This window comes from Clarias gariepinus, chromosome 3, assembly GCF_024256425.1.
Source record: "Clarias gariepinus isolate MV-2021 ecotype Netherlands chromosome 3, CGAR_prim_01v2, whole genome shotgun sequence".
Lineage (NCBI taxonomy): Eukaryota > Metazoa > Chordata > Actinopteri > Siluriformes > Clariidae > Clarias > Clarias gariepinus.
In genome coordinates this window covers 2,435,464-2,463,228 of record NC_071102.1, presented here as the reverse complement: position 1 = coordinate 2,463,228, position 27,765 = coordinate 2,435,464, and the positions used below count along the sequence as shown (strand labels likewise).

General features: G+C 40.1%; 1 protein-coding gene across 1 annotated transcript; it reads right to left on the bottom strand.

Annotated features, from left to right (window-relative positions):
- Nucleotides 1-27,765, bottom strand: LOC128518573 (neuropilin and tolloid-like protein 2). The gene is made up of 9 exons (XM_053491719.1): nt 27,430-27,765; nt 21,585-21,641; nt 21,268-21,405; nt 16,593-16,841; nt 16,154-16,201; nt 15,717-15,844; nt 14,084-14,312; nt 6,368-6,481; nt 1-5,828 (listed from the first exon to the last, which is right to left on the bottom strand). Exons 1-9 carry the CDS (start codon nt 27,437-27,439, stop codon nt 5,104-5,106), a joined length of 1,698 nt encoding a protein of 565 aa, XP_053347694.1. The 5' UTR covers nt 27,440-27,765; the 3' UTR covers nt 1-5,103.

The following is a 27,765-nucleotide window of genomic DNA, read 5'->3' as shown; positions in this document are numbered from 1 at the left end:
TAATGTGATGCCATTTTATTAAAACATATAGTTGGACATTTCATACATTGATATCTTTAACAATTATTAATGCCATGACTCAAATGGAAGCGCAGTATAGATTTGATATACAACGTTCATGGGTTACAAAATATATTCTACTAAATCTTCCCTCATACACCAACCAAAAGAATTATTTCTGTACAAAAGGCATTTGCCTCATTTACAAGTTCCATGCTCTGCCTTTGTGACACCTGAATACTGAATACTGGACAGTTAACAAGTGTGTGTGTGTGTGTGTGTGTGTGTTTGTACAAGATGCTTATGAAATGTGTACACAAAGGTTTTTAATTAATCATACATCTAGTGACAAAAATTAATAATTAGACTATAACTGTAGGAGACCTTTTAATATACAGTGGAAACTGGGATTGTGAGTAACACGGTTTGTGAGTGTTCCGCAAGACAAGCAAAGATTTTTAATCAATTTTGACTTGAAAAACGAGTGTTGTCTTGGTTTACGAGTACCAAGTATCATGTATCATGCATGCGCTTCTTGTTTTGACGCCGAGCGTCACGTAATCACAACTAAGCCAACGTTTTCTCTCTCTCTTATGCTGCGGAATTGTGGGTAATCGTCTCCCCTGCTGGGTCTTAGTGCCCGTTTACTATAACACTGTGACCACGTGTGTGTGTAAAACATATTTTATTTTGTGTTTGTAAGCGCGCATGTAAAGCGAAAGCAAGTCTTATTAGAGATGTTAAAGATCCATTTTCTCCCTCTCTGTCATGGGTGTGCGGGCACATAATTTGACACCATGCCCCTTCACACACAAACTCTCGCCTTTACACCACCCAACCCCCACCCCTTCTCGACTTCAGACACACATACACACACACACTCTCTCTGCACTGCACAGAAACACTACTCTGTCGCGATACTTTTCAAAGGTAATGTATTCGCTCACACAAGTGTCATTAGCGATGTTCCTTGCTAATGTAATTCAAATGAGAGAGGAGAAAGGTTTACTGAGATGAGAAGGGGAAGGCTGATTCCTCCTCTTACTTCACACATACACACAGCCCCTGCGCGCATAAACAGAAAGACTTTACCTGTCTGGATTTATTTTTTACCTTTTTTAAAGGTAAAGTGCAGGTTAATTTGTTTAATTTTCAGTTTATATTTTGTATTAATTATTTTTATGTGTTTATTTTGTTGGGGCTGTGAAACGAATAATTCGAGTTTCTATAATTTTTTATGGGGAATTTTTGCTTTGATTTATGAGTGTTTTTTTAAATACAAACCCAACGAATTTTGCTCGTAATCCCAAGTTCCACTGTATTTCTCTTTAAAATATGTAATGCGTGTACATGTGAGGGTCGGAGGGAGTGTCAGTGAAAGCAATGTGAATGTTGAATATTCGTTAGCTTCAAGTTAACAAAACATATAATTCATGAGTTAATGCTAAGCAACAGTGTGAGCTCTAAGTACTGTCTTATAATAAGCTACACCGATAAAATGGCTTTCTGGTTTCAATCAGAGATATACAAACTAGAGTCCTAGATAGATGACAAAGTGCACACAAAAAAATGCACACTACTCCAAATGTTTTCTCCACTTTTTAAACAAATTTTTGATTATGATATCAAACAAAATATAGCCTTTTACTTTATATTTTCCACCAGTTTTTTTTTTTTTCGTATCTGGTGTAATAGGGGATGTTTTGCAAATTATAAATGAAAGAACTTACAGTAGACACTTACTGTATATAAACTAATATAATTACCTTTTTTCTTTGCAAAAATAATACCTCACTCACTCACACATCATTTAATTTTGCCAAAAGAGTCTAAATAAGATAGCTATTTCAGTTTAATCATATTAAAGTAGATTAGCTAATTTAGCTATCTAACCTTTTTGCAAGACAATTCTTTCTGCATTTTTGTTAACAGTTAGCAATTCTGTTTACAGTTCATCAATAGTAAGCCATTAATTTCATTGTGCTGAGGTAGAACCAATATTGTAGCAATGAAGCTTCGCATTTATCTATCTAGGTCTCTACTAGTGCTATTCCACCAGATGTCCTGACAAGGTATGGTGAGAATCCCAAGTAGTATGAAATTCAATTCCTCTTCTTGCAGGAAAGCAAGAAATTAAAAATCAAAAATAGAAATCACAAGACTATGGCCATTTAGGAAACAAAACCAATTACGTTTTTAAAGCAAAATAAATGCATAGCCAACCTGGTTGCAAAAAGACCCAAAGAGATCAGCAAACTCATTTAGGAATCTGGATAACATAAAATTCTAGGCAGTTATCATGAATTAGTACTAAAACACAAGTGTTCTTCAGCTAGCACTTTTTAATGGTGTAACTCTGGTGTAACTAATACTTATGGCTTGGCATCTTGTCAGTTTCTAAACGATGCTAAGCCTGCCCTAGCCTGTAATGACCAGACATACACATAGCAGATTATTAAAAAAATATATAGTTCAATGAACAATGAGCACCAAGATTTTAATCAGAGCCATAAACTTGAAACATGCAGCACCTTTGTTGTTTTTAGGAACATTTAAGGTGTAGTGCCATGATGCCACAACAAATGCCATAAACTTATCTGTTTGCTGAATAAAGTTAAGCTAGTTAAATTTAGGCTAAACAAACACTATCAGCAAATTTTTATAAACAATGTGACTAGTGTGATGATGGAGCACTTCATCACTGCCTCACAGACAGTGCCAATTCAGCACCCACTGTGTTGTAGATTAGCAGCGTGACAGCGGGTTGAGTCTGATCAACATGACACGGCTGGCACTGTGTCAGACAGCATGTGACTCCTTACTCGCTTCAAGAAGACAGGAGCATAAAAAAGGAAGAGAAACAAGAGTGAATACTGACATTAATCGTATGCTGAACTCTGACCTGTGCCATTCTGCTGCCGTTAGACAAGAAGACAAGCTTCAAGAGGACCTAAATGGCAGACGCTTCCTCTCAATGCCACTCAACCCTGAAAGAGCCATCCCATGACTGCTGATGGAGTGCTACAGACTCGTGCTTCACTGACGTGCCTTACTTTCACTACACCTACCACTCCACTGCTCCATCTGCTCCTTTATGTCATGTGGCAGTGGATTCATCCTGAGCAACTGACTTGCCCAGAAACAAGTTGTCCTGAACAAATTTTGTGGACACTGCCCTAAACAGTGGAAGGTTATGGAGATGAAGACCTGGCTGTGGTCAGCAAACAACTGTCCAGCCCTCTGTACATCCTTATAGACTTACACTTCAAGCACTCCTTGATAAGGTGTGTATTGTTTCTCTGGCTTCTCCCTTAGGTTATTTACCAGTCTGCCAAGAAGAGGGCATTCCTCCATGTCCATGGGGACAACAGAGATGTCCCTGCCATGTGGGAAACTAAGGAACTGCATTGGCCTTATGTCTAGGTCAGCTTCATGGTCTTACTGGACCCCAGCGAAGTGCAAAAGTGGAGAGGCAAAAGAGAAGCTGACCCTGCTGACAAGGTCCACCATACTGTGCCTGCCAGGCCCACAAGGAAGAAGACAACACTGATGCAAGAGTAAAAGGTAAATCAAACCAACCTAATGATCTTCTTGCTTCTGTATCTTAACAGCCCGTCAGAGAAAAAAAATAAACACGGCTCGGGCAGCCTTGTGAGGGGGTTAAGAGTGTGAAATACTTGTGGCTACCATAGCAAGATTGGAACATACTGGATGATCACTTACTGTAGCAGCCATAAACATTTTTTAACCATTCCAAGGCTGCCTCCACTGACCGGGCAGGGAGGCTGAAATAAAAAAACAGTCTCCTGCCCAAGTCTGTGAGAAGGCATTAATACATATCAATTATAGTTTAATGTGCCACTTGGTACCCCATGTTTGTCCTACTCTAAAGCTGTTTGGGGTGCCTGAAGAGATAATGATCGACCAGGCTGCACTGTTTGTCTCCAAGCTGATGACTAAAGCAGACCCGTACCTTAGTCCACCACCTCCAAAGCAAGGGGCTTGTTGAGTGCTTTAAATAAACCTTTATGTCCAGGCTGTGGGAGGTCATTGATGGGAAGGTCATTAATAGGAAGTAATTTGAAATTTAAAGACTCTTCAGTTCTCAAATGACTTTACCCTCATTTGAGCCCATCTGTGGGTAATGGCCCCAGGATCTCCTGAACATTACTTTATCGCTCTGTGATCAAATATGCAGAGGACATACAAGAACACAGTGACCTGTACTTTTTACCATTAACAGCACATGCAATGAGCCAGGGCCAAACAGTAGAGAATGAGGCTCATATAAAGCAAAGAACAGTACAGGAGTAGTAGGTCTAATTATTTATGCAATACATACAGTATTAGACAACTAATAAGGTTAGCCTGTTAAATTAGCACATTGAGCTCGAAGTCAGCTATGTAACTAAGATGAAACTGCTGCAAAAATGGGCAGTTTTTTGTCTCTTTATTATTAACCCCATTATCATCTCTGTAACTACAACTATCCTCCTTAAGCTTGGAAAGTTAGACTGTGTTACACAGTAATATTACAAAGGCAGTGAAGACCGCTTTTCTGATTCTGGCACCCTATAGCACAATGCAACTTGTAGGAAATAATTTCTGACTCTGCTCCTAAAAGTCACAATGTACTCCTGCATTCTTTTTGCAACCAGGAGGCACAGCTGATGTCAGAGACATGTCTCAGTCGGGGGTCTCTACATCAAAACAATATGCAACAAAAATGTTTCCAAAAGTGTCCTGGAAATTTCAGAAAGTCCTTCATGGTCAACTGATTGACGTGTGGTGAAAAAGCACTAGTATATGTATATTTCTGTGGTTCCACTCTGTCCATTTGTTCAAACATATGGCAGGGATGCAGGGTTTCTTGTGGCAAAACACAAAATGAAGGACATGTCTTGAAGAGTTTGAGTCATTTGGGTCATTCTGAACGTCTAGAAGTGAATCAAGGCGACTGGGTTGATTATCTTGAAGATACCTTGACTTGTTACCAGACATACCAGAAATGAACAATAAAAGAGTCTGTGATGGTCGGTCTTTTGGGTATTTTTTTTCCCCTTTTCCTCGACTCCCCCTCCTTCTCTACCGGCCTCCAGTCTTTCAAAAGTCCATGGAAATGGAGCGCTGACTTGTATCTGGTATGCTAGTGGCATTGTTGCTACGAACACCGCCATGATTACGGATGCTGATGCTGCTGCACCCACTTCCGATACTTCCTGTAGCTCCGCCTACAGCCCCACCCAAAATCCCTCCCACATTTCCACCTATGGCCCCACCCCTTCCATAGATTTCACACGGTATTTCTTCCATGACCCGGTCCTCAATGACCTGCTCGGCACACTCATGAGTCTGTTTGTAGCCATAGCAGCTCTTCTTGTAACTCCCCAGGCCACTGTTGTTAAAGGTCTTCATAGGCTGTGGTTTGGAGAATTCGTTGTGGTATGAGAGCTCCATGGAGCCCAGCGCGCTACGATTTTGCTTTATACTGCCGGTGCCACCACAGTGGTGCTCATGGATGCAACGGGATGTTGTGGACGAACGCCTAAGCTTCTGAAAGCTCTCGAGCTCCTCGTTCAGCTCAGCGAGGTCAGATGAGAGCTCTTTGTCTCGTAGGGAGAAGAGCTCATAGTGTGGAGGGTCAAACACTTCCTGGATACCTGATTTGTTGAAGACAGCTGGACGGCGTGACACCACCTTCTTACGAGGCTGCTTCATTTGGACCAGGATGGAGATGATGAGTAAAACAAGCACCACACCAGAGGAGATCCCGATAACTGTGCCGTGGGTCTTGGTGATTTGGTGGAACAGGCCTTTAGACTTCCGCTCTACAGAGGCATAGAAAATTTTGTTAGTCAGATAGACATACATAAAGAGGTAGATTGCAATTCTTAGAAATCTTCAGGGAACATCTTCTTTCTTTAAGGGATTATTGGAGACTGGGTTGGATAATTCTAGCTCCATGGCATCCACATGAAGGTGTTTTTATAGGAAACGCTGTGTTGTAGGGATCTATTGGGGATTTTCTCATCAAGGGTGTTCTAAGAGTGGTGGATATACAGTTAGACAATAGTTTAAATGGTTCTTTAAAGATTGAGATTGTGAGCACATTGTAATGCCTGATGTCCATCTGTTTGTTATTAGTCAGAACTTCATTAGTCACACTTCGGTCGAATGTCTTTTCTGTCACTGTTCTCAGCTCAGCTACAGAGAGGAATCTTCTTCAAAGCAGCTCTGCATTGCCGAGTGACTGGACGTAACCTCTGCCCCTGATCTACTTATATAACACAGTGGCCACAGGCACAGTTCATTCCACAAATGTCAGCCCGTCCTGCACCAGTGGAGGCTAATTTTAGGACAAACTCACCCTTGCAGTGGTTCTCATCCCAAGGGTACACGCAGTTCTGCACGCCGTTACACACCAGCGAATTGTTGATACACATGTTGCTGTGGCAGAAGAAGGTGTTTCCGGAGCAAGGAGCTGAAAGAGAAGACCATACCGTTAAGAAAATGCTAACTCATAGGAGTTCTCTGTCCATTCTGTATGGTTGAGTATCGTACGCTATGTTTACACTAAGTTCTACTTCTTTCGTCCTCAGACAAATACACTTGATGTAATGAATTAAATACAGTTGAACTTCAGGCAGAGATCTAAGGGCTGCAGGAGATTCAGTAAATTCTGTCCAGACAGTTTGATGCTGTGACAAAACCTGGCTGGACAGACAGACAGACAGACAGACAGAGAATTTTCTCAGACTGGTTTATAAAAGATATCATTGAAAGAGTGACCTCTGACCAATGTACAGACAAAACTTTTCTTTTATTAATATGAATTCATACCAAGCTTTTAAACTCGCATGATATCAACTCAAGGGCCACATTGTGACAGTTAGATATAATCACAATATGTCCGAATGTTCTGTTTTGGCTGTAAAACTCAAAATTACTATGACATTCCGTTCAAAGACTTAAAATATGACACTATTAATTAAGCCGGCAGTCACTTTGAAACATCTCTATAAATGGTTGTGTTTTTTTTTTATATGTAGGACGGCTGAGGAGTCATAATTTATTCCGAGTCACTGCTTAAAGTAAACTGTAAGTATAACAGATACTGTATGTTCTCAGTCAGATTATCCTTCAAACCATGATCATGATTTCTTTACAGAAGATTGCATCGAATTACCCAAACCATTAGCTTTTTTAATAATTATTATTATTTTTAAACTCAAAACAGTGAGTTTAAAGTGCCATAAGATACACCTCATAAACACACATTAGGAATCAGTGACCTTCTTGTAGTATCCTGAGGCATCATTAGGTTCACTGGGGATAAACGGTATTTTTTTTTTTATAATAAAGGCTTAAAAAGAACCTATTTGATTAAATGCCAAAGTCAGTGTGCTGCTCCTGTCTTGAGCCCTTTAATTTGATAGACTATGTGTATAAGGGTGTCAATACTTTCTACACTGCACCAGATGGGCCTACAGAGAGTAATTGGACACCTAAACATCGACCTGTACGGAAGGTTTCCTTATCAGGTTAAGAAAGAGACGAAGGTGCAGCTGAGTGAAAGAGAAGAAGAGAGCGATGAAGAGAGAGAGAGAGAGAGAGAGAGAGAGAGAGAGATGCGTGGGTAATGAAAAGTGACGTCTCTGCTGTTGAGGAAGAAAAAAAAACCTTTGACTGATTCAGCGAACCTCGACTCCTACACCTCCACATCCTCCTCCTCCTCTCTTCTTATATAGGTACCTCTCCTTCTCTCTCTCTCTCTCTCTCTCTCTCTCTTTCTCTTTTCCTCATTCTCTCCACCCATAAAATCCCTCTCGAATCTCCACGGCAAACCGAACACGTCTCTCTCTCTCTCTCTCTCTCTCTCTCTGTTCGAACGTGGCTAAGTGCATGTGACGGCGGGATGAAGAGGTCGTAACATGCAGGGAGCTCCAACTTCTTCACTTCCAAACTCATTAAACACTTCTCCACTCGAAATGAACACTGACTGTGACTTGTGTGAGACAACGTGTACTGTGTAGTTAAATGAGAGAGAGAGAGAAAGAGAGAGAGAGAGAATGGGGACGAGAGGGAAAGAAAGAGAAAGCAGAAACGATAATGATGAAGTGAGACAGACAATGAGGAGAAAGAATAATAGAGAAAGCAAAAGAGGAAAAGGAATGCCAAAGCCAAAAAAGAGAGAAAATGAGAAAAAAATGGGAGGTAGAATAAGAAAAAGAAAGAAAAAAGAGAAGGAAAGGATGTGAGAGACCTACAGGCTTAAAATGAGAAAATAAGGCAGAGAAATCTGGCCTGAATCCCTTTTTATTATTATGTTCAGGAGCAAAAGGTTATAGAGAAAGGTAAAGGTCGAAGCGGAGGAAAAGCAGAAAGCAAAGAAATTTAGACATAAAGTAGAAAAGTGCAGAAGCACCTGAAGGAGAGAGAGAGAGAGAGAGAGAGAGAGAGAGGTAAATCTGAAAATATAGAATGTTAAAATCAACAAGAAAAAAGAGAAAGAGAGAGAAAACAATTGCAGAAATAAAGGACATGGAAGAGAATTAGAAGGTTGTGAGAAATAGAGATGAAGAAGAAAGCAAGAGTGATAGATAATACGGAGAAAAAGGAGAAGAAAAGAATTATAGAAAGTAGAAGAAAATGTGAAAATGTGAAATAAAATATAAAACGGAGGAAGGAGAAGAAGAAAGGGGGATGATTTAAGCCTCTCTGATGTCTCTTATTCTCTCTCATGTTTTCTCTATCTTTAACATTTCGCTCCCAACATCTTATCCACATTAGAGTTTTTCTTCTCTGTGATTTTGTCTCCAACAAAGTCTTCCTCCATCAGTAGAACCTCCTCTTTAAATAAGTAGATCCAGAACTCTTTCTCAGGAGCTGTAAAGGCTTAACTATCCAATAAACCCTTTATTTACTTACGTCTACAAAATAATGAGCAAGAATTTGTTTCTACTAAAACACACTTTCCCAGTTAATGCATACACTCTTTTTAGGGTTCTTTATGGGTTCTTTAAAGGGTTTATTGGATAATTAAGGGCTCTTAAAAATAAGTTTATTTTCTGATGGGAAAACCCTTTTTTTCTGTGAGTTTGACAGAATCTTTGAGCGTTCACTCGGACTGACAATGTGAGAGTGGAGAATATAACTCAGGACATGGAAATAACGAGAAGAAAACCACACATAAAAATAGAGTGAGACAGGCAGGTGCATCAGTGAGCATCTGTCTCTCTGTCTCTGTGTCTCTGTCTCTCTGTCTCTGTCTCAAGATTCAATGGTGCTTTATTGGCATGACGGATATTTACATTTATATTGCCAAAGCTTGGAAATAAGTCAAAGGAAATAACAGGAGTAGAGAGTAAAATAAATAAATACATAAACAAAATAAATAAATAAAAAATAATAATAATATATTTTTAATTTAAATGAATAAATAAAAACAGAATAGTATAGAAACAGTAATAATAAATAAATGTATATAAAATATATATATTAACATTTTGTTAAAAGTCAAAGATAAAGGATCTGTCCCTGTCTGCCTGTCTGTCTCTGTCTGTCTGTCTGTCTCTGTCTGCCTGTCTGTCTCTGTCTGTCTGTCTCTGTCTGTCTGTCTGTCTCTGTCTGCCTGTCTGTCTCTCTGCATATGAGCAGCACATTCCCAGTGACAGCCCGAGCTGTTTCTCCGCTTTATAAAGATTAATGTGTCTGTTATGGCCCTAAATTGGACTTTGTTCGTCCACTGAGAGGAACAAGCCGAGCTCTTGGTTCTGAAGACTTTTCGGAAGTGACCTCACATCACACAGGACTATGACATCTCGTCCAAAACACAGCATCCATCAGGAGTCATTATGTATCTAAAAGCATCCGTCTCGATCACTGAGAGAAAGCCGCAGTGATATTTCTCTTTCCTTCATTTGACACGGTTTGAGGTGGGGTTTGTTCACTGTTTGATTGATGGAGGCAATAAATCCAGGCTCAGCTGCCAGGCTTCAGGACGCCGCTCCAGTGGTGTTTAGTGCCTCCGATGTGAAGGTCACACCGAGCGCTTCGAGCTGCAGCACTGACCAGAGCGGCACACCGCACTAATTCCACTGATTATCCAGCCATTTAATACCAATAATACGGACTAGCACTGGAGCAGGTCGCTCAGCTAAAATTAATTGCAAATTCATGCAAAACATTTTTAAAAAAAGGCAAATAATACACACAGGTCCTGCCAAATGACCGGATTGAGGGGAAACAAACTCATTTACCTTTTTTTATTCATCAACGGCAGATAAATGATGTTCGGCTTTCCATTAAATCTGATCCATTAGCCTGGAAAATGTGTTAGCCCTTTTCTGAGACGCACAGCAGAAAAGAAAAAAGAAGCCGAGCAAGAGTAATGGCCTTTTTTTCCGATATCGCCTCTGTGTAATGGCATTAAGTTTAATTAATTTTACACGTCTCAGGACAGATTAGAGCTACTGGTGAGTTCTGAGCTGCTCATACCGTACGGGAACACCGGATCGACAAAACCGTATCGTAGTCGGTCATTTATTTACTCTCGCGGTTAGATTCGCAGGTGAAATCAAAACGTAATGTTGCTTAATGTAATGAAATGATGAACAATCCTCTCCTGATCTCTACACTGCCTAAAAGACAAAACTGTTGTTCAGAAAGAAAATCATTTATAGAAACAGTTTAATCTCACAGCTGTGATCTAGAAACACTGCATTCATCTACTATCATAATTATGTCTACATAAGCACAATGTTTCACATTCAACTTTTGTTGAAACTAGTTAAGTATCCTGTACAGCTTGTGCATGACACAGCTTCATCTCAAACATCCAAATTTCTCTCACGCTTGCTCGCTATTGATCATAAACATATACTATCTACAGTTCTCTTATTGCACTGGTCCATTGGATTCATAGAGTCATAGAGTCATGGAGTCCTAGTTTTGGTACATTACGCCATTCAGGAATTGAACAGTTCATTTACAAAAACAGATATCTCATTTCATAAATTGGTACAAATCATCATTTTTTTTACTTTGCACCTCCGAAATTATCCATCACATTCACGTGGGGTTGTTTTTTTGTTATTAAATAATAAAGAACTTATCTGATGATTTGTGGTTCAGAATGCTGTATGTAAAGGTTGATTCACTCGAAAGAGGCCCTGAATATTTCGTAATGACCCTTACTAGGACGAAGCAATCTGAACCAAACAATGCACAATGTGCATAGAGCTTAGAACAGGCCGGGATTCCCCGACCCTGAGTCAGACCGATAAGGAAGGGGCACCAGACTGCCATCGCAACTGTTAACGCCATACCCCTTCATTCTAACACTCGACTTCTCATCAGGATGGCGGTGTACAGTAATACAGTAAGTAATGGTGGACGTGGTGGAGGCAGTCCGAAAATGTCGCATTACACCATGGGTGACGTGCCACTTCGTCTGCAGCAGTCGTCCATGAAATCTCTGAGACGCCTCACACAGGAGACTGGGGGGATCTTATTCAGCACGTCCGAGAGCTGCACAAAGGACAAAATTGCATGTGTGTCGTGTCACGGTCGTTCAGAAGCTCAAAGTAAGTGATACGGAGAAAAGAGTCAGATACTGTCACTGTCATGGAGCGCCACCTCGGAAATGTGTCTGACTTCCAGCATCGCATGTAATGTAATTGATTAGACATACATCTAGGTTTAGGTATGTAGCATATTCTTTTTTTTTATTTGGCTCAGATTGTTTCGTCACAGCGAGAGTAAATCAGCCTATTTAAAGATGAATGTGGCATTTATCTGTTTTTGCTGTGTTAGATTTGCTTATACAGGTAAGTAAAAACCCTTATGGTTTGTGCTACATTACTGTACTTTACCTTTCACGTGTAGTAATGTATAACTGAGAGCTAAAATCAGAGCACAATGCTGCAGGCTACAGCAGATCTTTTATATATTTCATGGCCCTATGTGCTCCAGACCCACCTGCCCGGAGCACATTAAAGAATGAAATATGAATGTGTTTTCATGTTTTTTTTTTTGTTTGTTTTTTAAGATGACTGTATACTGGGACTTAAAAATTAGAGGTGTCTGGGAAAGTACAGCTAGTTCTGTTCAAAGGTTGTGACATACTGTATACAGCTGATAGTATGGATTAAATGTAAGGATTAGATTTGATGGACAGTTCGTGTGCAAATTCAATAAAATTCCTAAGAATGGTGTGAGCTGTGTAAAAGTGAACGGCCAAAAACATCTTAATCAACTTAAGCAAGGTACACTAAAGGAGAATGGACCCAAACTCCTCAACACCAATGGGAGAGACTGATAAAGTCATACAGGAGACGGGTACTTCAAGTTTTTGCTGCTAAAGGTGGATCTACAGATAATAACGACTTGCTACTCACTCAGATGACTTTTATTATGTTTTTACACAAAAAAAAAACAGAATTAAAAGGAGGGCACAAACTTTTATACGTGACTGTGGTTAAAATCATTTATGTTGGAACTGGAGCTGATGTCAGAGCAATGAATCAATACCTTCTCAGTTGTGAATTCAACAGTACAGTGGAGTTATAACTCAATTTATAGCCTCAATAATGTAAGTGACCCTTCTCAGTCCGTGTACTGTACGTCTGAGTAAAAGGTAACATTGGTTTGTTATGAAAATGTGTATGAAAAGGCAAGCGTTTTACATGGGAAGTGATTTTATTTATTTTTGTTTTACGTGGAGACAGGATCTCGCTGCATCACCTCCCAGTTCAAGCCGAGAGTGAAGACCAGAGCCAAGCAAGGCAAGCCAGGCATTCAATTTTAATTTCCATGTTTTAGTATTCTGAAGATATCTTGTATGTTAATCACATATTTATTTAAACTAACAGCAGGATGAAACTTCAATAATATTAATTACAACGTTCATGTTAGTTTCAGTTCTGGCCGGTTAAAAATTCAGCCATTTTGAGTTATTAGTTACGGTCTTGTGTGTGAAAGTCAAATAAAGTATTTATAACAGTGAATCATATTCACTCATCAATTATCAATAACAGCCTGCTTCTTTTTTTTTTTTTAGTTAATGTTGCGCATTTGTGCTAATGGGGAGGGACGTTTGCATTTGCAAAAGTTTAAATCAGCTAATTTTTATTGTTAAGGTAAAACAAGCCAAATAATTGATCTATTTATCCATTCATCTAGGCACTCAAGTTATCTATCTATTTACTGTATCTACCCAGTGATTAATTTATCCATCTGACTGTCAATCTGTCAGTCTGTCTATTTATTGGCCTATCTATTCATTCATTCATGAATCCACTATAACTTATTTGACCAGCCATCCAACTAACTACCTGTATTATACTGTATACTGTAAGTCTACCAGCTCAGGGGCTCAGACCACTATCCATCCATTCATCTATCATACATCCACAAACCTAATTGGCTGCATCTCTGAAGCTATCCATCCATCCATCCATCCATCCATCCATCCATCCATCCAAACGTTATCAAAGCATTAATTTATGTATCCATCTATTTACTGTATCTATCCAAAAGACTCTTAGTCCATCCATCTACACACACACCTACTGTATCCCTACATCATTCTGATTCTCAATCTGTCTAGGAGTCGTTTTATCCATCCATTTAGTTAAACATGCATTCAGTCCATCAATCTATCCACTTATCTATTCATCCTTTTATTTATCCATTAATCCATGGACCCAAATACCTATTTGATTGTCAGCATGTCTTTCTAGGAGACTGTCTGGCTATTCATCCATTCACCAATCCATCAATCTATCCACTTACACATTAATCCCTTTATTTACCCATCAGTCCATCCAACAATCCATGGACCCAAATACCTATTTAATTTTCTTTCTATTCATCTTTCCATCCAGTCATCTAGTTGTCTATAAGGTCACTTAACCATCCATCCATCCATCCATCTATTAATTTAATGATCTGAGAAGCTGTCTGTTTGACCAGAAATCTATGCTTTTAATTAGCCATCCAACCATTCATTTATCTATCCATATAAACTGCAATGTTTACTTAAAGCTTCTCATTCGCAACTATTAAAACATACTGTACTCACGATCAATAAAGGAGGTGAAGAGCATTCGGAAGCGGCTGAGGCGACTCGTCTCATCGGCCCACATGCGTACGACTCCGACTCCGCTCTCCAGCATCACGTCGTTGGCCACCGTGCTGCAGAACTTCGCCTTTAGGTTCTCTATGGCGCTGCTGCCGTCATAAATGGCCACAAAGTTCCTCTTGCACTCATTTGAATTTTCCATCTGGTACTCCAGAAAGCGCAGGTAGATCTGCAGGCATAAAAACAACTTCTATCGAATCTAAGTATAATTTATTAAATGAGTATAAATACACATGGTACTGTACACATCATCTATCCATCCATCCATCCAGGAAAATCTGAAGTCCAACTAGGTAATGTGGAGGCCAGTGGTAACCATTATTCCCATTTTACGACCGTGGTGGGACCGCCAGTCAACATTCACACATTATGGACCATTTGGTAACACCAATAAGTGTAATAATTCTTTGGACTGTGGAAGGAAACCGGGGTACCCCTAGGAAACCCACCAAGCGTGGGGGAGAACATGCAAACTCCACACACGCAGACCACGAGGCGGGAATCAAACCCGGACCCTGGAGGTGCAAGGTGACAGTGCTAACCATTGTACCGCCTGCACACTTCATTGAAACAGAAGAAATGTACTGTATACACAGGATTTACATGATTATTAGAGTTAGGACTGCAGGAGCATCAGTTTTCAATATAATGATCATACACACCATACATTATGTATGATAAATGCAAAGAGCTGCCCTGAGCCAGCTGTGTGTTACCTCATCCCTTCCAACGCTGCTGGGTGCCCAGAGATGCACAGTCATGCAATTAGCATCAAATTAGCTGAGCTTCCCACACTTGCTTGTTCGACCTATTCATTTATCATCCTGTGGACGTCTTGCAGGTTCTCTGTGACTTCTTACACCCTTCCTTATTGTACCTCCAGGACCTTTAATGTGTCTTATAATCCGTTCATCTATCATCTAATTGCGTAAAAGTCTTTCATTGAGGTTATCTGTATGTCTGTCCATCCATCCATTCATTCAATTATTCATCAATCCATGCTTCTATTTCTATGGCCATCAATTATCTATCCAGTCCATCCATCTACCACTCAATCTATTTAACTGTCAAGCAGCTTGTGTGAATGGTTATCTAGCTATTTGTTTTTCTATCCATCCATTCCAACCATCCAGCCTCTATTTCTCTACACATGTCTCTGCTTGTCTAGCAGGTGAAAAACACTGCAAGATGTAATTATTGTCATTCATGGAAGATAGTATGAGCTAATTTGTAGTTCATTGTTTTTTTGCTAATGCATCTAAAACAAACACATCTGGCTGATTAGTTGAGTGTAAGAGTCTGTAAATGTATAGAGCCCCATTATCGTCTTACATCCTCCCACCCCAACTCTTCTTCCTGCTCCTGCTGAGTCTGCGCTTCCATTATTTCTGCCTCATCGGCCGAATACCTGCTAGCTCCGCACTGCTAATTTAAGCTTGCCTTCAACAGTCTCCTCATCACAGGCAAGCAGTCGGGGGCCTGGCAGTCCCCTGTGGTCTAATCAAGGCTGGGATTTGTGGTGGCCAAGCGTTTGGGATGTATGGAATGACAGAGACGAAGCGATGAAAGTCACCTTGGAATGAGGAGGCGCTCGGATTGTCCAGATGCAATCCAGAGCTTCACCGGGTTTCACTTTTTCCTCCTCTTCCACCTGGCTGGAGCGGACAAACCCATCCGAGCCACTGACCTCGAACTGACAATCTGAAATCATCAATGAAAAGACAAAAGGCTGAATGGAAGGAAGGGACAGCAGGAACATGAGGGAAGGAGATGGGATGGGGAGAATCAAGTGCAAATGGAAGCTGAAGATGTGAGAAGCAATGAAGAGAAATTGTAGACTGGCGGGGGGGATGAAAATAAGACTGACAGAATCGCAGACGAGCAAAGATAGCCTGCATGATGAATGGAGGAGTGGAGAATGGTGGTAAAAGATAGCCAGCTGTCGACCTCACGGCACAGAGGGCTCTTCATGAGGAATTGAATGAGGCGGTGAAAGATGGAAAGGCTTACCCGGGATCGGATTTAGAAGTCCACCCACATGCAATTTAAAATCCGGGTCTGAAATGATAAGGCAGACACGGCGTCAGTTAGATATCGCAGTGTGGAAATTCAGGCTGCTGAGAAAGTCACGATTAAAACAGCTGCAGGCGCTGAAGCTCGAGCAGGAAAATCTTAGGCTCCATCTAAATAGAGTGCATTCAATGTTTGACTTATTTGACCTGCTTAACATGCAGAAGACTAACACACTGAAACCACAGCAGCACAGCCATATATCCTGTTATATTAAGGGCTGTTTGGTGTGACCGCTTATAGGGTAAATTATATTTATTTCCAAGACGTTTAACAAAAATAATAATACTAATTAAAATAATGATTCAAAATATAATAACTAATAAGAATTGAAATAAATGCATTAAAGCAGGGCTGTCAGAAACAGTCAGTGTTCCACCTGCTATGTAGGTGTATTTGACGCGGAAGCCGAGGCCCTCCAGCTCTTCGTCGCTGGAGAATTTGATCCACATGAAGCGTCCGGTGGAGGTGACCACGCCGGGGCTCTTCGGCCCACAGTAGCGATCGATGAGCGGCGAGAAACCGAAGGGACCATCTCTTATCTCCAGGTGATCGAACCGGCACTCGAACGACGGCTCGATGTAGTAGTTTTTGTCGAAGACCAATTGGATCCTCTGCCGAGGCAAGGCTGGAGAAGTGAGAATGGAAAATAGGATTTAGCTACATCTTTTTTGTTTTTTCCTTCTTTTTCTCCGATGATCGCGTGGGAAGCGCACAGCCATACCGTGTAGTGTGATTTAACCTTTTACTGCTGCGAGCCATCATGCTCACATCACTGTAAAGCACACTTCAACAGACTCAGGGGGTCAATATAATAATAACAATGGATTCAACCTTCCGCCCACACACATGCACACACACACACACACACACACACACACACACTTTTATAAAGATGATGCAAAGTATGCTAGCTTTTGTATTGCACTTTTATGGGAATATGGCAATGAAATCCAAAAGCGATGCAGATCACTCGGATCCCATAACTCTCATCATACCGTCATCTGCAGAATTATTGGCATCCTTTAAGAAAATGAACAGAAATGAATGACACGTGCAATAATTGATATTTTGAGCTTAAATATTAATAGTTTTTTATTTTATTTTTTTTAGATTTTCGCTTTTTTTTCCAACATGGGTCTTAAATATGTTATGTACAATATGTGCAATTGTGCTTTTGCAAAAAAAATTCTACACCTTCTATTGAAGAGTACCGATAGACCTGAAGATGAATCTAAGTATTTAACTATTTGAATATGTTCTATGAACGTAAACAACACCCTGACGCCATGCAATTCCACAGCACACCTTTTACCATCTATATTACATTTTTCTATACCGTACTTGTCTACAGACTGGAGACAGATCTAAAGACTTTGTACCTATGTATCTGTTGTGCTTATGTTTCTTTAAATTTTTCTTTAAATCTCATTTGGCAGGTTATGTCACGTTACTTCCATCATGTCATGCTGATGCAGCAGAAGTAGGTCAGCCCAGAAAATGTCACAACACACATTGTCTATTTTATCAGAGCTGACAGCTGATAGTCCTTTATGAACCCTTACGGTCAGCTATTATAACATGTTAGTCATGATGATTTTTTTTCATAAGAGTTTATAATTATACTCAAAGCTGTTTTTGTTCATTAGTTACTAAACAAACACATTATACTCTACATAATGTACACCCATCAGCCATAACTTTATGACCACCTGGATATTATTGTGTAGGTTCCTTGTTTGAGACCATAACAGTGATGCTCTGTGCAACAAACAGCATTAACCTTTTCTTCAATGTGATCTACACTAAGCTCTAGTGAGCATTTCCCACCCATCACCCGGTCGCCAGATCACCGGTTCTCCATCCTTGGCTCACGTTTGGTCGGACCAGGAACATCCCACAAGAGGTCCCAATTTGGAGTAGGTCTGACCCAGTCCTCTAGCCTCACAATTTGGCCCACCTTACAGCAGCGATATTTTTAATGTTTCATTACAATGGCGGCTGGAAGTGAGTGAGATATATTAGACAGCAAGTAAACCTTTTTTCTGAAGTCGATGTGTTGGAAGACGAAAAACCGAGCAAGTGTAAGGATTTGAGAGACTTTGATAAAGGACAAAATTGTGATGTCTAGGGAACGGGATTAGAGTAACTCCAAAATGTAATGTTCTCATTCTGCAGGGGTCAGGACGTACCAAACGTGATCCGAGGAAGGGAAATCGGTGAACTGGAAACAGGGTCATGGGTGGCCAAGTCTCACTGGTGCACATGGGGAGTGAGGACTGGCCCGTGTAGTCCGATCCAATAGAAGCGCTACTGTAGATCAAATTGAGGAAAAGGTTAATGCTGGTTCTGATAGAAAGGAGTCATCACGGTTTTCATGGCAAAGGGGGATCTACTCAATATTAGGCGGGTGGTCATGGTGTCCAACAAAGTGAATATGATATGAGATCAATAACTACAATATGGAGCTCTTGCGGTCCCGTGATGCACAATCAGCACGGTCTGGTAATCATGTCTGCCCCAGATAATACCACCTAGACCAAATATGATAAATCGCCAGCTACACTTACCCCCGTGGATTTTACTAAACACATGACAGGAGACCAGATAACAGTGTGTGTTGAGAAACTCCAGGCATTAATTAAATATTACCAAGTTTTATCAGGCTCCAGCTGTTCTTTATAACACTTTCGAGGACAGTGCACTGGCAGATTTACGATGTGCTGATATTTACAGCGCTCTCATCCAGCAAGGTTTAATGTTAAATTATTGTTCTGTAAAACTGAAACATTGTTCAAGCAGAATATTACAATAGTTTACTTTCTGTTATTAAACACACTGTTTTTCTTCCTACCTTGCTATTCATCCACCTGTCTCACTGCTACCGTTGCCGTCTTATGCTCACACAGGGGTACGTATCCGTTTAATGCGTGGGATAAAACCTTTGCCATTAGAGAACTAAATTAAGCTTCGAGGAAACAAATATTAAGCATTAAAATATATCAAATGGTAAGTGAATAACATGTGAAGCTTTAATGACAGGCCTGGCCCAGTTGGACCCCTGTACTGTAAATTAGCAAACATAACACAAAGTACATCATGCGTTTTGGATATTTACCGGGTTAAATGTATTAGACGTTTATTTCATCATGATGCGACCTGAGATATAAAGGTCACTAAACCAGCGGCAGTGACACCCACAGGGTCTCACCTCTGACCAGGTTCAGCCTTACCTCACTGCTGGATGGCTGATAACCGCAAGTCTCTTTTCTTTTTGTCAGTGGGACACTGAGAAAACTGTCTTCCAGAATTTTGACCTCTTACGTTATGGGTTGTCCGTGAACAACAACAACAACTGTACAGCATTGTAAAACCCCAGACGAGATGGTGTTGGTTTTACAGCAGATCTGATGTCACATGTTTTAAAGACAATCAGAGCATAAAATCAAGATTTTCTTCTACAACTTTACCACTTAATATTCAACTCTGTATGTCCTTTTTTTTTTTTTTTGAGATAAAAACCAATTTTGTCATCTTGATGAATTCCGTAGCAGTAATGCAATCCCTAGTCTAGTTCAATCAAAATTAAATACAATTTAATCCAGAATTTGGTCTTTAGGATACATTTTTATTTTCACAACTTTCTGAAGATCTGATTATTTGTCACTTGTACCTTACAGCACAGTGAAATTTTGAGTTATTTTGAGTTTTCTGTAATTAACAGAGTGTTAAAATTATAAATACAACACCCCTTATGTTTGGTTGAATGTTCCTTAGCAAGTTTCACCTTTACCAGACAAGCACTAGCGTCTGGCAGAATTCTTCTTGAATATGTTTTCTTGGCAGAATTGTTAGTTTCCAATTAATTTTCTTGAACCATTTTTTAAGCATGGTCCATGGGCTTTTAATATTGTTAAGGCTTCAAAAGCGTAATTTTAGCCTGTTTTATTCATTCCACCAGTTGTGATATGTTTAATATCATATGAAACACTATCAAAGTTTCATCCACTTTATGCAATGTACCAGTTTAACTGGCAGTAAAACAGCCCCAGATCATGGCACTACACTACCACCACCATGCTTAACATTTGCTACAGTGATCTTGCTGCAATGCTCTCTCTTCTATACCTCTTTCCACCACAAGGCTTTTTCTTTATCTATATAGACAAATATATATGAAAGTGTGGGTTTTGCAGCAGCAGCAGCTTTTTTCATGGATGGCAGATTTTCAGTCCATGGAGATGTAGAATTGGCTTGGATGAGGACAGTGACTCTGATGGTCCAGCGTCCTCCAGTTTATGTCAGGCCTGTGCCTTGGTGGTTCCTGAGTCGTTCCTCACCATCTGAACCACTTTTCTCTGAGCTGAGGGTGAGAGTTTGGATCGTATGCATGTAAAATCTTTATCCAATATCTATCATTTTAAACCTGTGTTGATTTCAGAAAACACAAAATTAATTAAACCTCATATTCCAAATTCTTCGAGTTTTTATTCTCTATTAATTATGCATGCTGTAAAATCATTCTGCCCCCATAAATAAGCATTATTTTATTTTAGCATTTCTTATTTAAAAAATGTTGCTATTTTTGAATTTTGGCACAAACTCTATAGTTTAATAAAGTAAAATACCAATCAAGTGCTAAAGAATCAAGTTGAGCCACCTACTGTACCATAGTGTGTCTTTAAAATAGAGGTTTTACTCTCTGCCTGGCTGTGTTCAACAGGGGGCACTCTTACACCAACAGTCTAATTTGTAAATTAGGATTGTGTCACGCAGCACCAAGACGGATTTAGACAAGCACAGCTTTTGGGTAGAAACTTTCGTATTAAGAAGCACGAAAAAAAAAAAGGACCCACAAATGTCAGCTTGCCGTGAAAGGTCAGGATGCAGAAGCAAAGATTCCTTCAAGAGTTTCTTTTTTAATTAATGGTATCGTTGCTGTTTATTTAGGTCAGTATTAATCATTCTGTGTTAATTAATTACACCCATCAGTCTGACCCTCGGGAAAGACTACACCATTGCGTAATGCAGTGATCCGTAGCTGGGCTACCCACCCTCTAGGACGTAGACACACTCCTTGTTAGGTGGGTAGGTGTTGGGATAGTTGGGGGACATGAACTGGCCTCCGCTGATGGTTTTAGTCCAGATGCCACACTGCTCATTTTTGGCTGGAGGTCCATCTTCATTCGTCTCTGTGAAGAAGGATTATAAAGATTTATTTAGTCACATTTTATCCCACAGAAGGGACATCACACCAGGACACAACAGTCTGGCCTTCTCTTTATCTTTCTGCAAAAAGGTACAATCATCATAACGGTGGGTTTGTTTAATACAGACGCTGATATGGTGGTGAGGATGCTTTGAACTGTACCTTTGATTTTTTGCGCCAGAGCAAAGCCCTCTTCTATGACAATGAGAAGAATCCAAGCTGGAGGAGAAAGAAACTCAGTCAGCAGCATCAATGCAGAAGGAAACCGCAAAGTACAAAGTAAAAACTAACTGCTGTAAATTCACTTACAATCATTCATAGTTTTCATATCTGCAGTTAACATTAACACTAGAGGCTTTCATTAAATTCTTAGTTCAGAAACAAGTGCATTCTGGGAATAAAAACCCTGGAAGGGAAGTAGCCAGAGAACCTGTAAGAACCTTTAAGGGTCATTTCTTGCCCTTGAGCAAAATTCCTTAAAGCTGGAGTCAAAATAACGTGAATGTTTAATAAATGTCAACCCAAAAAGGCATGAATAGAACGTGTTAAAACAAAAGGCTGACAGTAAACCAAGCTCAGGAGTGAAATGGCGACCGTGGAGGTGTGAGGCAGCAACAAGATACTCAAGCACCAGCATGGGACTCCTAATGGACAGACAAATTGTCTTTGTGGCTTTGGGAAATTGTCATTAATCCTGGACAGTGTTACATGGAAAATTTCATTTTGTATACAAAACATTTATCAGAACTTTTCTATAATGTCATAGAGTTATAAAGACCTAGTGCTACATTTTTCATTTTCTTATGACCTGACCTGCTTTATAACAGTATGCAGAAGGAACAAATCAGAACTACTACAGTTTCCTGTGGTTTAAGGAGGAAGTTGTAAGTACTATCCAAAGGTACATTCCATCTAGGAACCTCTGTAGTCCAACTAGGGACCGTGGAGGCCACTGGCGACCATTACATTCTACCAATATAAAATAAAAATGTTCCAAAATTCAACTCCATCACCAAAATATCAGGTCACGTCCAGGTTATCTAAACTTTCACCCTGTCTGCATCGCTATTTGTACTTTAAATGTAGAGTATATGTGATCTTCTTCTGGTCATTCTCATATATGGTCTTAAGGGCACGTCCATACAGAGCTGCCCTCATTTACATAAAGGACTAAGACGTGCCATTTTTGGTTGATTATCTGCTGGAGTTGGGTGAAGTGTAACTGGAACACTTGCAGAAAACGTGCGGATATCTGTGTCGAAGCAAAAGGACATAAAATACAAGTCTAAGTTAACAGTCCCAGGGGACTCGTCCTAATGTCCATCATAGAGGTAATACAGATAAGTGTTAGCTTTGCGTGTTTGTGCAGGCTTATGCTTCCACAAGTCTGTACAGTATGAAGGGATATGTTTGACAGGACTGATCTATTCGGTGGTCAGAGGCCAACGGCATTGTGGGTAGAAAAAACATATGAGGACATCGATCTCGAGTCGAGTTCACCGTTACAGCTCACGTACCATGACCACAGCTGACGGGGAAGCTTTTACACGTGGCTCTACCCCCTTCGACTTAACGTGTCATGTCACGTCATACCGCGTCCCGCAGGACAGAGATTACACTGGCTCACTAATGAGCTAATTCCGTTCCTGTTTCTGTGAGTTCCATTGCATATAAAAGACTTTTTAGTTTTTTAATGAACATTTCTTTTATATTTATTCACTGCTGCAGCCTCCGGCAGGAAAGGATATAAAAGCAGATGGTAAAGGAACATTCAGAGTCATGAGAGATAATCTGCTGAGTACGTTCCTCGCTCTAAAATCAGTCCAAGCATAATTGAAGTAGGTCAATAAAATATCTCTAAAGGCCATTCTGTATTCAGCTCTCCTGTGCGAGGAGGCGCACTAATGTGGCGATAAGCTTTAATGCCCATATTCACTTTTCTCCAAACTATCCGTGTGTTTCGCTGATAAGCCGCTAACTATCTGTGATTTATCTGTCACTGCACCGACTGTCTCAAATTCACAAGCAAATCAAGTGGAAAGCTCGGATAATATCAGGCCAGACCTTTAGCAGCCGGCAGACGGTGCAGAAATCAGAGACGTCTTCTGAAGTAACGACTCTGACAGCTTTGGATTGGGGCAGAGCAACAAGACCGGGGCTTTAATTTCTACAAGGTTGAAAGGAGACTTTGTCAGGCTATTATGGACTTATTGCCTGACCTACACAGAGGTGATTTTTTTTTTTTTTTTTTTTTGCTACAGGGTGTGAAACGAAATATAAATCTGATATGAATGAATTTCAGCTTTAAAATCTTTCTGATAGCAGATTTAAAAAATATAGCTAGAAAAATAATTTCTGCTTTAAACCTTTTTTCGCTTAAAGGGCTCTGATCATTTTTAGTTATTTGAGATCGCTCTAAACGTACGGCTTGATTAAAAGCATCAGCAGATTGGAAGAAAAAAGAAGCAGTAATAGAAACCCTAAACTAATTCTGAACTAATGAACCCACTGGCAGTTTTCCACTGAATCGGTCATTTCAATTATACATATTGACTTTATGTAGCTACTCAGCGCTAAACAAATGATGAACGAGAGACGCTAATTAAATGAGAAAATAATTCATATGGAACAAAACTATAGTCAGCTTCACTTACATTGGGAGCAATTCTAGTTATTTATGAGCACTATTTCTCGTTTAAAGCGGTGCGATGATGTCTAAGCGTGCTCGCTATTGTTTCAAAAAACCTGCTGTAAGAATATACAGAGCACAACTAAGACATTCTTATCATTATAAAATCGTTAGAGTTACAATGAACCTACGTAGCAGAGTTCCACTAACATTCCTAAGCTAAAGGCTTAAACTTGGCTTGAGGGTGCAAAATGCGAAATATAATAAACTGTATTCAAATTTAAAGAGGAAACAGAGCCGTGATGACTTTAACACTGATAACGAACACGTGGATCACTCCTAAAGGAACGGCATTTTCTCTACAACTCTCCTCTCTCTAAAACATCCTCCTACAGTCCAGAAACATGCAGATTAGGCTAATTGGTGTTCCCAAATTGCTCGTATTGTGTCTCCTGGGCGAGCTTCCAGGCCTCCCTTGACCCTTCTGTATAGAACATTAATAAATGACTGAATACAAATGAACACATGCAGAAGGAAATAATGATTCATGTTTATATCATCGTGGACATTTTTGATCAGGTTCCCTTCTTTCAGGACAAACTCATTGAAATAACTAACAAGAACAACTCCAAAGAGCCGTTTAATACTGTTTAAAATAGCAGAATTGCAGTTAAGGTTAAACCGTCCTCTCCTTCTCCTTACATTGATAGTGAAGATCTGATCAAATGTCATTTATTGGATTGAATGCTTTATGTTTTAAGCCCATTTTATTAACATACAACTAGACAAACACCCTGGGGTTCCTGCAGTCCCTCTCTCAGCCTCTCTAATGCCATTGTTTCCAGGGGGTGTGGCCTGTTGTCTAGGCGATCACAAGACAAAACCGATCATCAAAGCCAATCAAGACTTGTGTCATGATCAAAGAGCTGATTTACACCAGATCCAGATCTGCAGACTTCCCGTGCTGATTGAATGATACACACCGTCATGATTACACACCTTCTGTACCTTTTACCTAAAAAGGCGCATATAATGTAGCGTAGCGTTGTGTAGCGCTAAAATACTGAGAATGAATGATTGAGTTCAGTAACTGATGCTAAATCTGCAGTGGTTTTCCTTTATTGATTAAATAATTCGTCTGTCATGGAGAAGGAATACGGTGATAAATCAGTTCCAGGTCTGGGTTTCTAGACACGGGGTTAGTCTGAGAATGAGATGGATCTACATTTGTAGAAAACTGTATTTTATCAAGACAAAATAAAATTACAACAAAATTATATCCACCTTGGACTGCTTGTACATCAGTACTGATAATCGATGTGTGGTTTATAATGGCGCAAAAGGTTGGTTTTGTAATAAATAAGTCATGTTTTTTGATTTTCTTTGGTTAAAAATATTTGGTTGATTGCTGTTCCTGACTACCTGCTGATAAAAGTGCAACAGCATTCAATCCTCACTTTACCTCCTCACTTTACCGCCTTTACCTCATCCAGCTCTCATCTACTCATCTAAACACGCTTCTTTACTACGTGTCCGTTACCAAAGTTTCCGTGCCGTCAAGTCTATTATATTCCCATATCATGAACTAGCAAAGACGAAACCCAGCGCGGCATCGTTGTATAGCATTCTAATTTTATTTTATATTTAACATCGCTCAAAAATGGTAAGTGGGACAAGAAGCCATCGTGGTTTTATTTTTTTAAGATCTAAAATCAAAACCTCTCTGCTTTCTGTCTAAGACCAGTTGAGTTCCTGTTTTTCTTTAAATGCTAACAATGCCAGTGTCACTATGAGACATCAGCACGACACACAACTGCTAACTTCGAACAGGAAGAACGAAAATGCAGAGCAAACTAACTAATCAGAAATACTCTCTCACTCATCGTCTAAACCGCTTTATTCTGTATACAGGGCCATGGGGGGTGTGGAGCCTATTCCAGGAGACTTAGGGTACGAGATGCAGTACACCCCAATCCATCACAGGGCACACACACTCAATCACACGGTACGGGTAATTAGGGAACGCCGATCTGCATGTCTTTGGACTGTGGGAGGAACCCCGGAGGAAACCCGCCAAGCACGGGGAGAACATGCAAACTCCACGCACACAGACCTCAAGATGGGACTTGAACCTAGAGCCTGGAGGTGCAAGGCGACAGTGCTAACCACTACATCAGAAATATTGAAATCTAAACATACGCAATGAGAATTCCTTTAAGATCTTAAGGCTATACTAATAAAGCTGATGTCTCTTTTTTTCCACCCTGTTTTGTGTTCATGCTTGTGCTATAAAGAAAAATAGAGCAAACAGGATTCGAGGTGAGGCGATGAGATGAGACCTGGCGTGTAATAACAATCCCGGGAGGGTTAGCGGGGGAAACTGCGCGCGCGAGGCAGCGGGAGCTGTCACTTCAGCACGCGCTCTCGGTGATGTGGCGCGCGGCGTGCTGCACAAAGGACACGCACAATACAGCACCGAATACCGTGTTCACTCACTCACTCACTCACTCACTCAACGTCTATACCGCTTCATCCTGGGTCAATCACACACTACAATCACACACTACAATCACACACTATAAGCTATTTGGGAACGCTGATCTACATGTCTTTGGACTGCGGGAAGAAACTGGGGTACCCGGAGGAAACCCGCCAAGCACAGAGAGCACATACAAAACCCATGTCCAAAGACCATGCACATGATATAAATATTATTGTAACTTAAAATCACAGCAGGTCATCATCTCAAAGACAAAAAACACGTATTTAGTGCAACATAATAGCGCAATTCAATACGCTGGAAATCCGTGCGCTCTCAGGAATGGGAATGTACAATCCTCATACGGAGTATTGATAAAACTAGACAAAAATGACATAAAAATTATAATAATCCAATAAATCAGAGTGCATCGACATGGCATGCGCCATCATCATCATCATCATCATCTACTATAAGAATGCCATAAAATAATGAAGCTGGTTTTTTTTTGCATTCATTTTATCTTTATGATTTTAACAGTCAAACGTGGATATTTTAATGCACTTGTGCTTTTCCTCGTGGTACATTTCAACAGACTGTTAAAGACAAGTGAAGCAATGAAACACACACACACACACACACACATTACAAAGAAATAAAGGAATTTGAGCAAAGGTAGTGTGGTGTATTGTATTCATTCATCAGAATTTTAAACCTGTAGGTGGCGACTCTGGATAATCCTTATAATCATTAGCAACTTGTCTATTAAAAATATTATGTGCATACAGTAGTAGTAATAACAATAATACCAATAATAATAATAATAATACACATTGTGATGCAGAAGTCTTGTCCTTTGCTGCTGCACATGTAGTAATAATGCAGGTATGTAAACTCACCTCTGTGCATCTCCTCTCCCTGTTATTAAACTGCCTCTGTATCCTTTTGTTTCCTCTGTAGCTTTTTTTCTTTTCTTTGAAGCTTCTCCTTTTATCTTTCCATGTTTATTTATTTTGTTTGTTTTCTTTTTTATTGCAATACAATCCAGTTCAGATTGTCTCAGAAATTCCAACTTTTCTGCAATCTGGTTAATCCCATCTCTTCCCCAGATGACAGAAGGCACCTCGGATGATATTCCAGATGTGAGGTCGAGTCCCAGGCTGAGACACACTGCGCGGTTAATCCCATTTAGAAATGAGCACTAAAGGTCTGTGGAGCTGCAGGGAGAGACAGGG